This window comes from Salmo salar, chromosome 14 (assembly GCF_965601325.2).
Source record: "Salmo salar chromosome 14, fSalSal1, whole genome shotgun sequence".
Taxonomy (NCBI): Eukaryota; Metazoa; Chordata; class Actinopteri; order Salmoniformes; family Salmonidae; genus Salmo; species Salmo salar.
The window spans coordinates 16,120,976-16,137,305 of NC_138304.1; the positions used below are offsets into that span (position 1 = coordinate 16,120,976).

At 40.6% G+C, this 16,330-nt stretch overlaps 1 protein-coding gene across 1 annotated transcript; it reads left to right on the top strand.

Annotated features, from left to right (window-relative positions):
- Positions 1 to 2,530: 2,530 nt before the first annotated feature.
- LOC100136456 (prostaglandin G/H synthase 2) lies at positions 2,531 to 7,317 on the top strand. Its single transcript, XM_014139742.3, has 9 exons — positions 2,531 to 2,688; positions 2,918 to 3,034; positions 3,153 to 3,296; positions 3,556 to 3,699; positions 3,960 to 4,141; positions 4,275 to 4,605; positions 4,883 to 5,169; positions 5,463 to 5,610; positions 6,156 to 7,317. Exons 1-9 carry the CDS (start codon positions 2,628 to 2,630, stop codon positions 6,563 to 6,565), a joined length of 1,824 nt encoding a protein of 607 aa, XP_013995217.1. The 5' UTR covers positions 2,531 to 2,627; the 3' UTR covers positions 6,566 to 7,317.
- The last annotated feature ends 9,013 nt before the right edge of the window (positions 7,318 to 16,330 follow it).

A 16,330-nucleotide genomic window follows, 5' to 3' on the forward strand; every position in this document is an offset into this window, starting at 1 on the left:
ACTTTTTCTTCAGTCATTTTATATTAAGGTATCTTTACTTTTACTCAAGTATGACAATTTAGTACTTTTTCCACCACTGCTGTAAAGACAGTTGTACATTTGTCCACATGTCGGCGCCAAATGACTACATATGCGTCTGACCGTCCATTTATGTCCCACCGTCCATATGTCTCCCACCGTCCATACTGTACATGGTCCGTCCACGTGGTCCGTTCTGACAAAGCTCTTAAAAGGAAAGAATAGAACATTTATATTTATCCTACTGTTTTTACTAAACAAATGTCAACGATTTCTATATATATGGTCCATGCCTTACTTACTGGTAATTGCTTTGGAAGTTTGCCAATAATGCATTTTCACCAAAAAATGAAATCACAATTATATCTTGAAATAATTGCTTAATTACATAACTATTACATAGCCTAACATTTATATTATTTTTGTTTAAATATCTAAAAATTAAAAAGTAAAAGAATATTGTGTTAATATGAATGAGAATAAAAATAAGAATAACAACTATATAAATTATAACCACAATAATAGTCCTAATAAATCATTCTGGATGATTATGATGATTTATTATGTGATATCCAATTGACTGATTTAACTCTTGTGCTTTGCTGGGGAAAAAATGACTGTGGTATGGGTCAGATTGACACGCACAGTTTAAACACGCTCAAGACAGTCAAAGAATCAAGTAAAAACAGACTAAACTTTATTTTGTCTTCTCAGACCTTACAGAAAGAAAAAATAGAAGAACATTTGATTTCAAAAACTCTATATTTGAGAACTATTTATTAAACATATTTCCTTTCTCACAAACAAGCATTTTCTGTTTCCCCAAGCAGGCATTGTTTTTGAATTTCCCAGTAACAGTAACACTTTGGTGTGATTTGACCCTATTGGTCAAAATGATCCCTTCAGTCTTTCTCTCAACATGTTGAACACAATGTACATGTGTGCTTTCTGCAGATGTATTCATTGCATTCTACACAAGTGGTGCTAGTTTTACTGTCTTGGCGAGGGGGGGAGAGCAAATTGAGTAGGCCCTGGAACAATTTTGATTACACTGGAAGCTGACAGTCTACCTTGACTTCGTTGTGGTGACAGTGACCATTCTATATTACCATCTTTAGACTTCCATGTCCTCTCATCTGATGGAGGGGATGGTATGGTAGACTCCTCCTTTGAATCCTCTTCACCAAAGAAAAATGCACAATCTGGATCATCAAAACAGCATTGTCCTCTATCTCTGAAATGTCCTCTGTCTCTGAAACCTCTTCTTCTATTTCACTGTCACGGTCCAGAATTTGTGATGAGGCTTCAAGGACTGAAAATCTTTTGGAGCTCATTTTGGAGTGTCTGTGTCAGAGATCTGCTGCTCTCGCTCTGAGAAGGAGAAGCTTTGGAAAGATCCTTTTCACCCGAATATAATTATAAAAGTGCAACTAGAACCAGTCAAAACAAAAGACATCAAAGACACTTGTTTATTTTGGACCTGTGCAAATATCTATACGACCCACCAAATCATGTTTGTATACAAAATCTACACAGACATTCCACAACACATCAGTGTGTCCACATTTTGAAGTTAGGTTTATGACCCTAAATTAGGAAAAGTCATTTCATTTCATGGAGAAAAAGAGAGTATTTTAGACAACTCAAAAGCAGAAATGGGTGAAATTGACCTGCAACATAACAGGAGGGTTAACAATTTATGTTACAACCGGAAACAGACGCGTATACCAAAAACTGTTGAGGACATAAACACAATAAAGTCAAAATACTTTAGTATTATGTGCCAAAACGTTTGTTCACAGCATCAGATAGCCTATAATGGCAAAGTAAATCTTCCCTATGGCCGACAAACTTTAGTGTAGTATTAGCCTGGTGTCTCAAATAACAGTGGATACTTAGACGCAACAGTGTAGGGCTGTAGGCTGTATTTCTTTCAGTTTTGTTATCAATATTCAGTGGGAAAACAAGAAAAAGTCTCAACACACGTCCAGTCAGATGCAAATTTAGATGCAAATCAGTCGACCCTCATCGGAGCAGTTCTCCAAAAACCATAGTACAGATAAGGACACACAGAGAGCCAGGGGTCGACTGACCGAAGGTTTAGCTACGATCAAAATACTTTTTGGATCTACCTGGAAGTGTGCGGAGACTTTTTCCTGTTTTTCATTTTTTTCACTAATCGATTTTGGATGTGCGGTAGATTCTGCCTGTTATACGTTTTTAGAAAACGTGTTACTTTTCTTATCAATCTTTAATCTTTTAAAAAACTATGTACGGTGATTGAATACACTGTAAATACCGTTACTTTTGTTTTATTGTTTTAAATTCTCACTATGTGGATGCCAAAATAGACTGGATGCAGAATAGACCACATACCTCCAAGAGGAAGCGTCCGTCCCGTCCGTCCGTCCGTCCGTCCCCCCCCCCCCCCCCCCCCCCCCCCAGCCGACAGGAGCGTAATAGTTTGCGTAGGCGCTTGGAATGAGCATCATACATAAATATGGACCAGGCATCCAAGAACATCAGAATCACTGTGACCAGGAGTGAGCAGGAGTCGACTGGAACTTGACATTTTATACCGGATTGCGATTCAATAGAATCTTTCGGAGATGAATAAAGTAATCTGTTTATTTTTGCTCTGGACTGTGGGGCTCTACTTCTGCGAAGGAGGTGAGCATATTTATTTGGATTCTCATATGAATATTTTTTCATCTTTAGTTATTCTATTGTGAAAATAATGTATTTGGCTTATTATAATTATACCTTTACTGTACATAAGGTGTTTTCGATTTATCCGAATTGTTTGTTAAAGATTATAATGCTTGTAATGGAGAAAAAAAATAGTCATTAATAATAATAATTTTGTATAGCCTTCTAAACTTTTGACGTATCTTTTCAGTTGATCCTTGCTGTGCACAGCCTTGTGAAAATAGGGGGTTATGTAATTCAAAAGGCTTTGAAAACTATGAGTGCGACTGCACAAGGACTGGATATTATGGAAAGAACTGCACAACTCGTAAGTAAAACGTTTTCAGTAATACAGATTATTCCAACGATATAATGGGGCATTCTTATTAACGCGACTTATTCGTTATTGTTGTTATAAATATTTCCCACTTCTATCCACTCTGCAGCTGAATTCCTAACATGGATAAAAATATCATTGAAACCAGCTCCGAACACTGTTCACTACCTTCTTACTCACTACAAAGGGTTGTGGAACGTCATCAACAAGATCACCTTTGTGCGAAACGCTATAATGAGCTATGTCCTGACATGTAAGTTGAAATGGTATAACCTGTTTGTCAGCGGATTATAGAAGTTTACATTAAGATTTGTCTATGAATGAAAGAAAGTTGACTCAATTAATTATGTGGATTTATGATATTTACTAATATGGGAAGTATGGAGATAAAGTAAGAAAAGAAGAAAGAAATAATACATTGAAAATATTTTTCATTTTTACATTAAATTTAAAAGATTACATCTTAGCTCAGCTTCCTAACAAAATAAATAATTCTGCCTTTGCCTCTATAGCTCGCTCACATTTGGTGGACAGCCCCCCGACTTACAATGCTGATTATGGCTACAAGAGCTGGGAGGCCTACTCCAACCTATCTTACTACACACGGACGCTCCCCCCATTGCCAAAGGACTGCCCTACACCTATGGGAACCGCAGGTAATGAGCTCACGCCTAACCAGTCTTTTGGGATTCCTTACAATTTACCTGAGATTATGGAAACTTAAAAAATTCTCCTCAGATGGGTTACTCAATCATTCCCACCAGTCGAAAGTCAGACTTCCCAAGAGTCCAAAACGAGACTGAACAATAATGCAGCCATATGAACATTATTTTAACTGTCTTTTGTAACCAAATAAAGATTTTGTTGAGATAGAACCCCAATTATGTTCCTAACATCTTTTTTTGTCTCTTGATAGGAAGAGCAGTGCTCCCAGATGCCAAGCTTGTGGTGGAGAAGGTTTTGTTGAGGAAGCGGTTTATTCCGGATCCTCAGGGTTCCAATCTCATGTTCGCCTTCTTCGCCCAGCACTTCACCCACCAGTTCTTCAAATCAGACTTCAAGAAAGGACCAGCTTTCACCAAAGCCTTGGGCCATGGCGTAAGTCTAATTTACAATACATGACAAATAGTGCGTCTGTCACATGAAAACATGTTTCCATTTTGTATCATGGTTGACTTTAACTTAGGCTTAGAGTGTATGTTTGAACTCACTTTTCACCTCTGTGTTTCAGGTGGACTTAAACCATGTTTATGGAGACAGTCTGGAGAGACAGCACAAGCTGAGGCTGTTCAAGGATGGCAAACTGAAGTATCAGGTTTTGAATGGCGAGGTCTACCCCCCATTGGTAAGGGAGGTTGGAGTCGAGATGCACTACCCACCCCAAGTGGCCGAGGAGCACCGCTTCGCTGTGGGCCACGAGCATTTTGGCCTGGTCCCCGGCCTCATGATGTACGCCACCATCTGGCTGCGCGAGCACAACCGTGTCTGTGACGTCCTGAGGCAGGAGCATCCCGAATGGGACGACGAACGCATCTTCCAGACCACACGCCTCATCCTAATTGGTGAGTCACCAGTACTAAAAGTGGACACGCATACTGTACCTATTTGTCATAAACCCTTCAGGTCCTTATAATGGGAATCGTATATGATCAAAGTATGGCAATATTAAAGTGTGTTCTAGAAACTGTACAATGCATACAGATGAAAACAGCTCTGTATAAAACAGATCAAAACTCTATATTTGGGTGTCAGGTGTTTATTGAGAAATGTCTCACCAACCTCAAGGAGTGTTGTCATGCATTCTCTTACTCCCGCCCTCGCTTCTTTCCTGGCTCGCAGGCGAGACCATTAAGATTGTGATCGAGGACTACGTCCAGCACCTGAGTGGCTACCACTTCCAGCTCAAGTTCGACCCGGAGCTCCTCTTCAACCAGCGTTTCCAGTACCAGAACCGTATTGCAGCCGAGTTCAATACCCTGTACCACTGGCACCCGCTGATGCCTGACACCTTCAGCATCGAGGACCGTGCCTACACCTACCCCCAGTTTGTCTTCAACAACTCCCTGGTCACAGAGCACGGCATCAACAACCTGGTGGAGTCCTTCACCAAGCAGATCGCTGGAAGGGTGAGTTGTCTGACGGGGTGGACACAGTGGGATCCAATGGGGAATAGCGGAAATGAGTGGACACTAAGATCCTAACAGCAATAGTCTTTCATTGAGTCCTAAGTGACAACTCTTATATCAACTTTATATGCTAAATGATGAATAAATGAGTGGAGCTGTATAAGGGCACTGGAGCTTCGTATATTAATTTCGAATGACAACAAACACCATACCACAACAAGATATTTTTACTTAGAAAAAAAGATGTCAAAAGTTGATATTGACCGAGGATCTTGATTCCCTTTGGTTCCCAGGTGGCTGGTGGACGGAACCTGCCTCCTGCACTAGTGGGCGTGGCAGCTAAGGCCCTGGAGCACAGCAGAGACATGCGTTACCAGTCTCTCAATGCCTACAGGAAACGCTTCAACATGAGGGCCTACACCTCCTTTGAGGACCTCACAGGTGAGAACTAAAAATGTACACACCATATTATGATATGTATATGTCCTCATTCTAATAGTTACCTAGTTACTAGGTGAAAGGTTACATTTAGTAAGCACAGGTCCATGGCAACTGAAGTAGTCCCTGGATAAAGTGACAGGATTGGTTCAGTCAGGCCCAGCTTTTTTGTTATTGACATGGTTACCACCTTCGTGACAGCTGCTGATAAGAGAGTGGGCAGGGAGGGAGTGGCTGTCGCCTTTTAAGCTTAAGGTGTATTATTGAAGTCTACACCTCTAATCTTCAACGTACAATTACATACACAGCTACACTCTCACATGAGATTCACACAAGATCCAAGTGTATGGTGTCTGTACTTGTGTCATTGAGTTCCTATAAAGACCAAAATACAGACTTGTCATAGCATGCACCTTGTTTGTCTACTTATTTTGGGGGGAGGTGAGGATGTATTGCATGCCTTTCTTTTGCTGCATTGTGGTATAGACATTTGTGAGTAGCAGGCTAGATTTATTAACCCTTTGTTTGTTGTTCTTTTGGTGTTTCAGGAGAGACAGAGCTGGCTGCAGAACTAGAGAGTCTATATGGGGACGTAGATGCTGTGGAGCTGTACCCAGGCCTTCTGGTGGAGCGCCCCAGACCTAACGCTGTTTTCGGGGAAACTATGGTCGAGATGGGTGCACCCTACTCCCTGAAAGGTCTCCTGGGAAACCCCATTTGCTCGCCGGAGTACTGGATGCCCAGCACGTTCGGAGGGAGTGTGGGTTTTGACATCGTCAACACTGCTTCATTGGAGAGGCTGGTGTGCAGCAATGTCAAGGGTTCTTGCCCGATGGTGTCCTTTCAAGTGCCTGATTTTTTGAGAGCATTTGAGTCGGCGTCAGTCAACACAAGTGAGGCACACCTGAGTGACATGAACCCAGGTGTTCTGTTCAAAGAAAGGACTTCAGAGCTTTAAAGAACTGAAACACTAGGTTTTATTCAAAAACACAAATACACAGTGTCTCAGTGTTCTAAAGCTGCTGTCATTTTAGCTTGTTTTGCTTTATTTAGTTATTTATTATTGATTAATTTATCTATTTAATATTTATTTTGTATTGTTGAATATTGAGTTGTTATTAAGTTATTAAGTAATTATTATGTTTTTAAATATGGATACCTATTACAAATGTCTTACATGAACATGAGCAAGTTAGTTTACTCTGTATACAATGTGGAACTTGAAGGAGTTACATTTACTTGAAGAAAATAACTATTACAAATACTTGTATGTTGTTCAGCTACTGAATGGATACAGCTGGGCTGTATTTGTCAATCATTTTTTGTTATTTTAAAGACAAAGACTTTATTTATTGTAAATGGATGAAGTGAATAATGGATGTAGAAATATACAGTGTTTTCAGAAAGTATGAAGACAGCGTTCGCCAGCCCCATCCCTCAGCTGTTCACCAAAGACCAAAGACAGGTGTGCTGTCAGGTTTTTTGTTGTTTCAACTGCAGATTGCCCCTTAAAATGTTATGAAAGTCGTAATTTACATTCCAATTAAAATGGTTAGGCACTTGAGAAAACATTAAAAGACAATTGATTTGTCAAGATTATAATTTTATTAGTCTGAGTCAATTGCGTTTATTCATGTCACTATGTCACCCCTTGACTTTTTCCACATTTTGTTGTGTTTACTGCCTGAATTAAAAAAAATATAAAATTGAGATTTTTTTGTCAATGTCATATACACAATATCCCATAATGTCAATGGAGAATTATGTTTTTTGACATTTTTAGAAAATTTGAAACATCTTGAGTCAATAAGTATTCAACCCCTTTTTTGTGGTAAGCCTAAATAGGCTCAGGATTAAAAATTTGCTTAACTCTTCACATAAGTTGTATGGACTCACTCTGTGAGCAATAATAATGTTTAACATTATTTTTGAATGACTACCTCATCTCTCTACCTCTCATACAATTATCTGTTAGGTCCCTCAGGCCAGCAGTACATTTCAAATACAGATTCAACCACAAAGATCAGGAAGGTTTTGCAAAGAAGGCCACGTAGAGTACCTTGCAAAAGTATTCATCCCCTTTTTCCTATTTTGTTGCATTTAACTTGTAATTTAAATTGATTTTTGTTTGGATTTCATGTAATGGACATACACAAAATAGTCCAAATTGATGAAGTGAAAAGAAAAAAATAACTTGTTTAAAGAAATTTAAAAAAATACAAAACAGAAAAGTGGTGCGTGTATATGTATTCACCCCCTTTGCTACGAAGCCCCTAAATACGATCTGGTGCAACCAATTACCTTCAGAAATCACATAATTAGTTAAATAAAATAATGTCCACCTGTGTGCAATCTAAGTGTCACACGATCTCAGTATATATATATACCTGTTCTGAAAGGCCCCAGAGTCTGCAACACCATTAAGCAAGGGGCACCACCAAGCAACCGGCACCATGAAGACCAAGGAGCTCTCCAAACAGGTCAGGGACAAAGTTGAGGAGAAGTACAGATCGGGGTTGGGTTATAAAAAAATATCTGAAATTTTGAACATACCATGGAGCACCATTAAATCCATTATTCAAAAATGGAAAGAATATGGCACCACAACTTTACCTGCCTAGAGAGGGCCGCCCACCAAAACTCACGGACCAGGCAAGGATGGCATTAATCAGAGAGCCAACAAAGAGACCAAAGATAACCCTGAAGGAGCTGCAAAGAGATTGGATTATATGTTCATAGGACCCCTTTAAGCCGTACACTCCACAGAGCTGGGCTTTCCAGAAGAGTGGCCAGAAAAAAGCCATTGTTAAAGAAAAAATATGCAAACACGTTTGGTGTTAGCCAAAATGCATGTTGGAGACTCCCCAAACATATGGAAGAAGGTACTCTGGTCGGATGAGACTAAAATTGAGCTTTTTGGCCATCAAGGAAAACGCTATGTCTGGCGCAAACCCAACTCCTCTCATCACCCCGAGAACACCCTCCCCACAGTGAAGCATGGTGGTGGCAGCATCATGCTGTGGGGATGTTTCATAGGCATGGACTGGGAAACTGGTCAGAATTGAAGAAATTATGGCGCTAAATAAAGGGAAATCCTTGAGGGAAACCTGTTTCAGTCTTCAAGAGATTTGAGACTGGGACGGAGGTTCACCTTCCAGCAGGACGATGACCCTAAGCCTACTGCTAAAGCAACACTTGAGTGGTTTAAGGGGATACATTTAAATGTCTTGGAATGGCCTAGTCAAAGCCCAGACCTCAATCCAATTGCGAATCTGTGGTATGACTTAAAGATTGCTGTACACCTGGAGCTGGAGCAGTTTTGACTTGAAGAATGGGCAACAATCCCTGTGGCTAGATGTGCCAAGCTGATAGAGACATATCCCAAGAGACTTGCAGCTGTAATTGCTGAAAAGGGTGGCTCTACAAAGTATTGACTTTGGGGGGGTGAATAGTTATGCACGCTCAAGTTTTCTGTTTTTTTGTCTTATTTCTTGTTTGTTTCACAATAATGTGTAAATCAAATGATACAAACCCCTCTCATCTGGACCAGGGTAGATATTACTATCTTCTCAAGGGGGAAGATGGTGAAGGCCCTCTCTATCACTCCCCTTAGTGGCCACCGTCTCCTGTTGAACATGCAGGTCAATGGTCCCCATGTGAATGATGATATGGCTTGGGGAGCAAAGTTGGGCCACAGTCAAGAGCTCCATAGCTCCCTCTGTTGCGCGGCACCATCTTTGACACCTTTTTATTTGGGAAAAGTTTATTAAAATATTGTCTGGTTTCTCGTCAGGTCTATGGAGGATGGCAGGAGTGATGGGAGTAATTACAGGCTGTAAGATGGGGATGGAGGGGTTCAGCTGGGTTGGTGCATTGGTTGGTTGGGTTAGTTGGTTGGTTGGGTTGGTTGGTTGGTAGGTTCTGATTCAGCTGTTTGCCTGGTTCTTGGGTTTTGTGGGACTCTTTGTAGAGTGGATGATGGTGGCTGAGAATTTCCTGCCTTAGCTCATGTAGCTCCTTCTGCAGGTCGTGCTTGTGGCTAGTGTTGACTGTGCTGGACAGTTCCTTTCTAAGTCTGTGCAATTCCATCCTGAGAGCCTGGTTGTCCTCCTCAACATTTTTCATTGCACACTGCAGTTCCTGGATCCCATCCCTATGCTGACGCACCAGGCTGACCTCCTTCTCTATAAGATGCTGTGGTACTGCAGGTGTCACATGTCAGAGAGGCATACTCAGGGCTGTGTCTACTGCAGATGAGGGAGGGAGAGGGCCACTGGGGACTTCATACTGGAGCACAGAGGGAGTGGAGACTGTTGTAGGCAGTGACAGTGGAGCGGTTTTAAGTTCAGCAACAATACGTTATTTTTGGTTGAAGTAGTGGACAAATTGATCCAGACTGCCCTCCGAAGCTTGAACCATCACAGTGCTGTTATTATAAATATGAATGTTACATTTGGGGGTGGAATCAATGTACAGTTGCCTCATTGCTCTTTTTTTCTGACATTTTAAGTTCATTGTTAGTCTTGTGGAGAGCTGTGTGCCAAGCATTAGGATCATCCGTGTCCTTTTATTTCCTTGTTCGGGAATAAGTCAGTCTCTAGGGATTTTCTTCAAAACATTTTTTTCCTAACTCATTTGTAACATTTTGAGGATACATGATGGCAAAGTCTCTGAAACAATGCTTAGAGAATGCATCTGTCTTCATCTCCATGGTGATCTCTTTAAACAATGCATTCTGCTCTAGAATTATGTGCATGTGCCTTTTGATGTGTTAGGGTCTTATTTTTCAGAGTAAATGACTCACAGACACTAGAGAAGCTTAACCAAGTTTAATTATTCCCAAAGGTTCTGTACAGCTGTATTCAGACAGAAAAACATTTCTCACCATCACAGTTATATACATCCCACTTAAGACACTCCTCCTTCTCTCCAATCCTTACATCTTATGGTTCAACAGGAAAAGGGTAACAGGATACCAAACCCTTATTACTCCCTTAAGGGAATCTGACCTCACCTCTTGACCTTACCTAATCCACAGATGTCCATCTGTCTTTCCTGTATCAACACGGTGCTCTCCTCCCGTCCCCTAACGCATTCCAAAGCCACTCTGTCTTTCTACAGATCTCACTCCTTAATATACTATGCGTCTGATCTATCATGTCTTTAATATCTCAATGTTCAAAATGTTGAATCCAACAGATGAAAGCACTTATTTAAATAATGCACCTAGAGATAAATTATATTTTTAAACAATGCACTTTTATGAATAATACAAAAATATATTAAATGTGTTTTTCAATTAAACAACACATCACACATAAATGAAAATGCTCTCTCAATGTTCAGAATATTTCTACCTCCTTTCCAAGTGCTCTTTTGCTTGCTTGTTTGTTCGTCTGAATACTTGCTTCCCTGTCAAGGCCTGAACTATCCTCCAGAAATCCCTAAGAAATTCTTCCTCTTTCTCCCTCTGTTGGTTTTGTGTTTGTTTATCTGTCCTAATTGTTGTTGTTGTCCTTGTTGGGTTTATGGTCCTCCTATCCCATTCCTTCGTTGTGTTGCCTGATGATTCAGCAGATGAGTCTTGCAGGAACCAAGTAGATCAATCTCTCAAAATCTCACCAAACTATTTCCACAAAAGAAAAGTTTCTTCAAATTCCTCTAGATGGGAAGAACACAGCAATACATTAAAATAACTAAACTGATCACATGTATTTTTTTAGTTGTTAATAAATTGCAATTTAAGGAGTAGCTCTTCTTAAGTGCTGCTGTTCATGGAATTGGTTGCTAGGAGATGCATGTATTCAATCTGTGTGCAATAATAGTGTTTAACATGATTGTTGAATGACTACCTCTCCTCTGTACCCAACACATATAATCTTATCTGTAAGGTCCCTCATTCGAGCAGTGAATTAAAATACAGATTCAACCACAAAGACCAGGAAGGTTTTTCAATGCCTCGTAGATTGGTAAAAATAAACACACAAAAACATACATTGAATATTCCTTTTGAGCATGGTGAAGTTATTGATTACACTTTGGATGGTGTAGCAAAACACCCAGTCACTACAAAGATACAGGTGTCCTTCCTAACTCACCTGCCGGAGAGGAAGGAAACCTCTCATGGATTTCACCATGGGGCAATGGTGACTTTAAAACATTTACAGAGTTTAATGGCTGTGATAGGAGAAAACTGAGGATGGATCAACAACATTGTAGTTACTTCACAATACCAAATGACAGAGTGAAAAGAAGGACGCATGCATCCTGTTTGCAATAAGGCACTAAAGTTAAACTGCACAAAATGTGGCAAAGAAATGCATTTTATGTCCTGAATACAAAGCATTATATTTTGTGCAAATCCGACACAACACATCACTGAGTACCACTAGTGGTTAGAGCATTGGGCCAGTAACCGAAAGGTTGCTGGATCAAATCCCCGAGCTGACAAGGTAAAAATCTGCCGTTCTGCCCCTGAACAAGGCACTGTTCCCCGGGTGCCGAAGATGTGGATGTCGACTAAGAGTCCCCCGCACCTCTCTGATTCAGAAGTTGGGTTAAATGTGGAAAATACACATTTCAGTAGGTATCCCCCTTTCCCCTCTTCATATTTTCAAGCATGGTGGTAGCTGCATCATGTTGTGGGTAGGCTTGTCATCGGCAAGGCGTAGGGAATTATTTTTTAAATAAATGGAATAGAGCTAAGTATAGTCAAAATTCTAGAGGAAACCTGGTACAGTCTGCTTTCCAACAGACACGGGGAGAAAAATGTACCTTTCAGCAGGACAATAACCTAAAACACAAGGCCAAATATACACTGGAGTTGCTTCCTAAGACGACATTGAATGTTCCTGAGCGGCATAATTACAGTTTTGACCTGAATTTGTTTTCAAATCTATGGAAAGACTTCAAAATGGTTATCTAGCAATGATCAATGACCAGAGCTTGAAGAATTTAAAAAATAATAATGTGCAAATATTGTACAATCCAGGTGTGCAAAGCTATTAGTATCATGTTTCAGGGAAGACCCAGATGCAGACAGTGTCGAAGTAACAAAAGTTTATTACAGAAACAGGGGGGCAGGCAAAACAACCGGTCAAGGGCAGGCAGAGGTCAGTAATCCAGAGCAGAGTCCAAAAGGTACAGAATGGCAGGCAGTCTCAGGGCAGGATGAGGTCAATAATGCAATGTGGTGTGACAAGGTACAGAATGGCTGGCAGGCTCAGGGCAGGTAGAACGGTCAAAATAGGAACTAGAAACAGACAGGAGCAAGGGGGAAACTGCTGGTAGGCTTGACGAACAATACTAACTAGCAACAGACAAACAGAGAACACAGGTATAAATACACTGCGGATAATGGGGAAGATGGGCGACACCTGGAGGGGGGTGGAGACAAGCACAAAGATAGGTGAAAGAGATCAGGGTTTGACCATTAGAGACTCACAGCTATAATCGCTGCCAAATGTGATTCTAGCAAAGCTCTTAGAGAATGATCCAGATTCTGTAATCCTCTTTTGTTTATTTTTATCCAGGATAAAATCAATCTGGATACCACAAGATCACAGAATTCGGATTGTCAGTACTTTTACACCTTGCCATCTACTGGACAGGTTCAATTACTACTTCTACACTGTCATAGGGAAACAGCAATACGTAAATTACATGAATAAAGGACAAAAACAACATTTAATCCAAGGGGTGCATTCAGTTCAATTAAACGTTTGCTACGTTCCCCAAAACATTCTTGAACAGACTTTAAGGTACTGTATGTTTACTCTGGTTAGGTGGGTGTGGCAGGGGGTGGCTTGAAGCAATGAGTGACGTAAACAATCGTTCTGAAAGTGTTCCCCAACCCCTCCCCGTTTTTTTCAACTGGTCGTACAGAACAGCACAGTTTCCGTTTAATTGTTTTTTTCGTACTGAACGCAGTCCTGATTAAATAGTAGATTGGACTGATTCGAGGAATCAAAATATAATTTTTCAGTTTTGAAATACCCAATTCTAACATTTAATCCAATCTCATTGCTGAAATTTGACCAATTAAGTTTTGAAAAACTGGGCCCTGGAGATATTGAAGGAATTTGGAGATTCCATCTTCTCCCTGCCCCTGTGAACTACACCTCCCAAGAGGCTAAAACAGAATGATGTTTCACAGCGGTCAAGCCCCCCGGATGTAAAAAAATCCCTCTAAATGTTGTTCATTTTGTTCATTTTTTACAATTAAACACCATGCCCCCCCCCCAACAAAATGTTGCTTAGGGCCCCAAAAGGCTAGGGCCGGCTCTGACTGCATGTGTGGGTATGGATGTGGGTACTCAGACTGCGGCGTCTCATGATGAGTTCAGATTTTTTGTGGCCATCAAAGTTGCCCATTCAGGATCTATATATACTGACAAAATAATAGACTGATCACTCTTAACAATGTGAATAAATGTCCCTGAAGGCGGAAGGCAGACAGACACATTCTAGCCAATGAGTGAGTAGATACATCTGTGAACAACAGGCACAGCTCCGATATAAAATAGTTTTCTCAAGGTTGTCGGAATGCCACGTGCGTCCACTTATATCATTACACTCGTAACAACCTAAACATTATGAAACTTTTCTATTCAATCAAATAAGGCTTACGTAGCAAATTCAACACTCCATACAGAAAATCCCCAATTGGTCTGCTTCTCACAGTATTTTTGTGTGGACAGATTTGCGGCGGAGTCAAGCCTTTTGCTTCGCCTCTTCCTCTCTGAGGTTAAAGGTGCAATTTGTAGAAATTGCTCCTCCATTTCCTCGTTGCTATAACTCTAATAGTTTGCCTAATGTCAGTTTATGTGACAAAACAAGCAATTCAGAGTATAGAGCAGTGGTTCCCAAACTTTTTATAGTCCCGTACCCCTTCAAACATTCAACCTCCAGCTGCATACCCCCTCTAGCACCAGGGTCAGCGCACCTTCAAATGTTGTTTTTTGCCATCATGATAAGCCTGCCACACATACACTATACGATACATTTATTAAACATTAGAATGAGTGTTTTTGTCACAACCTTGCTCATGGGAAGTGACAAAGAGCTCTTATAGGACCAGGGCACAAATAATAATATAATAATAATAAATAATTTAGCTCTTTATTTAGCCATCTTACTTATAAAACCTTATTTGATCATACAAAATGGTGAATAACTCACCAAAGGTTACTGAGAAGGGTGGGCTTGAAAGGATGCATATAAATCTGAAATGTTAGGTTGTATTGGAGAGAGTCTTAATTGCAAAAGGCATCAGTGTCTTAACAGCCAATTTGCCAAGGCAGGATACTCTGAGCGAAGCACTATCCAGAAATCTGGCAGTGGTTCCTGATTAAATTCAATTTTCACAGAATCGCTTGCTGCACTTTCTATGAGGCTCTCTTGTTCAGATATTGGTACGTGGACTGGAGGTAGGGCATGAAAAGGATAACGAATCCAGTTGTTGTCCTTTTTGGGAAAATACCTGCATAATTGCGCACCCAGCTCACTCAGGTGCTTCGCTATATCACATTTGACATTGTCCGTAAGCTTGAGTTCATTTGCACACAAAAAAAATCATAGAATGATGGAAAGACCTGTGTGTTGTCCTTGTTAATGCAGACAGAGAAGAGCTCCAACTTCTTAATCATAGCCTCAATTTTGTCCCGCACATTGAATATAGTTGCAGAGAGTCCCTGTAATCCTAGATTCAGATCATTCAGGCGAGAAAAAACATCCAGATAGGCCAGTCGTGTGAGAAACTCGTCAGACAAGGGAAAATTATGGTCAGGAAAGACAACTTTAAGCTCTTCTCTCAATTTAAAAAAAAAGGTGTCAATACTTTGCCCCTTGATAACCAGTGCACTTCTTTATGTTGTAAAAGCGTTAAATTTAACTTTAACAAAGTTAACCATTTTCACTGTAGTTTCCAAAACGGCTTTCAAGCTGTCAGGCATTCCCTTGGCAGCAAGAGCCTTTCGGTGGATGCTGCAGTGTACCCAAGTGGCGTCGGGAGCAACTGCTTGCACACGCGTTACCATTCCACATTGTCTCCCTGTCATGGCTTTTGCGCCATCAGTACAGATACCAACACATCTTGACCACCAAAGTCCATTTGATGTCACAAAGCTGTCCAGTACTTTAAAAGTATCCTCTCCTGTTGTCCTCATTTCCAATGGTTTGCAGAAGAGGATGTCTTCCTTAATTGATCCCCCATAAACGTAATGGACATATACCAGGAGCTGTGCCAGGCAGACCACGTCTGTAGACTCATCTAGCTGTAACGCATAGAATTCACTGGCTTGTATGCAAAGCAGTAATTGTTTTAAAACATCTCCTGCCATGTCACTGATGCGTCGTGAAACAGTGTTGTTTGATGAAGATATTGTCTGTCTAGTTTTTTTGGGGCATTTTCCCCCAGCATTGTCCCAGCCATATCTGTGGCAGCAGGAAGAATGAAGTCCTCCAAAATAGTATGGGGCTTGCCTGTCCTAGCCACTCGGTAGCTCACCATATAAGATGATTCGAGCCCCTTCTTATTAATGGTATCTGTTGCTTTTATACTTCATACTACTCGAAAGTCATCTTAATTCTCGCTCAAAAAACTCCCGTGGCTTATTTTTCAAATTGGCATGTTTGGTTTTTTGACTAGGCTCCCTGTATTTAACATTGTGTTATTTTGCTGATCACTAGATGGTTTCATTTTATTTTTGGCTGTGAAACGAGG

Coding starts and splice junctions, on each gene's coding strand:
- LOC100136456 (XM_014139742.3), top strand. CDS start 2,628: ATGAATAAAGTAATCTGTTTATTTTTGCTCTGGACTGTGGGGCTCTAC. Junction 4,606..4,882: donor CACACGCCTCATCCTAATTG/GTGAGTCACCAG, acceptor CCTGGCTCGCAG/GCGAGACCATTAAGATTGTG. Junction 5,170..5,462: donor CCAAGCAGATCGCTGGAAGG/GTGAGTTGTCTG, acceptor TTTGGTTCCCAG/GTGGCTGGTGGACGGAACCT.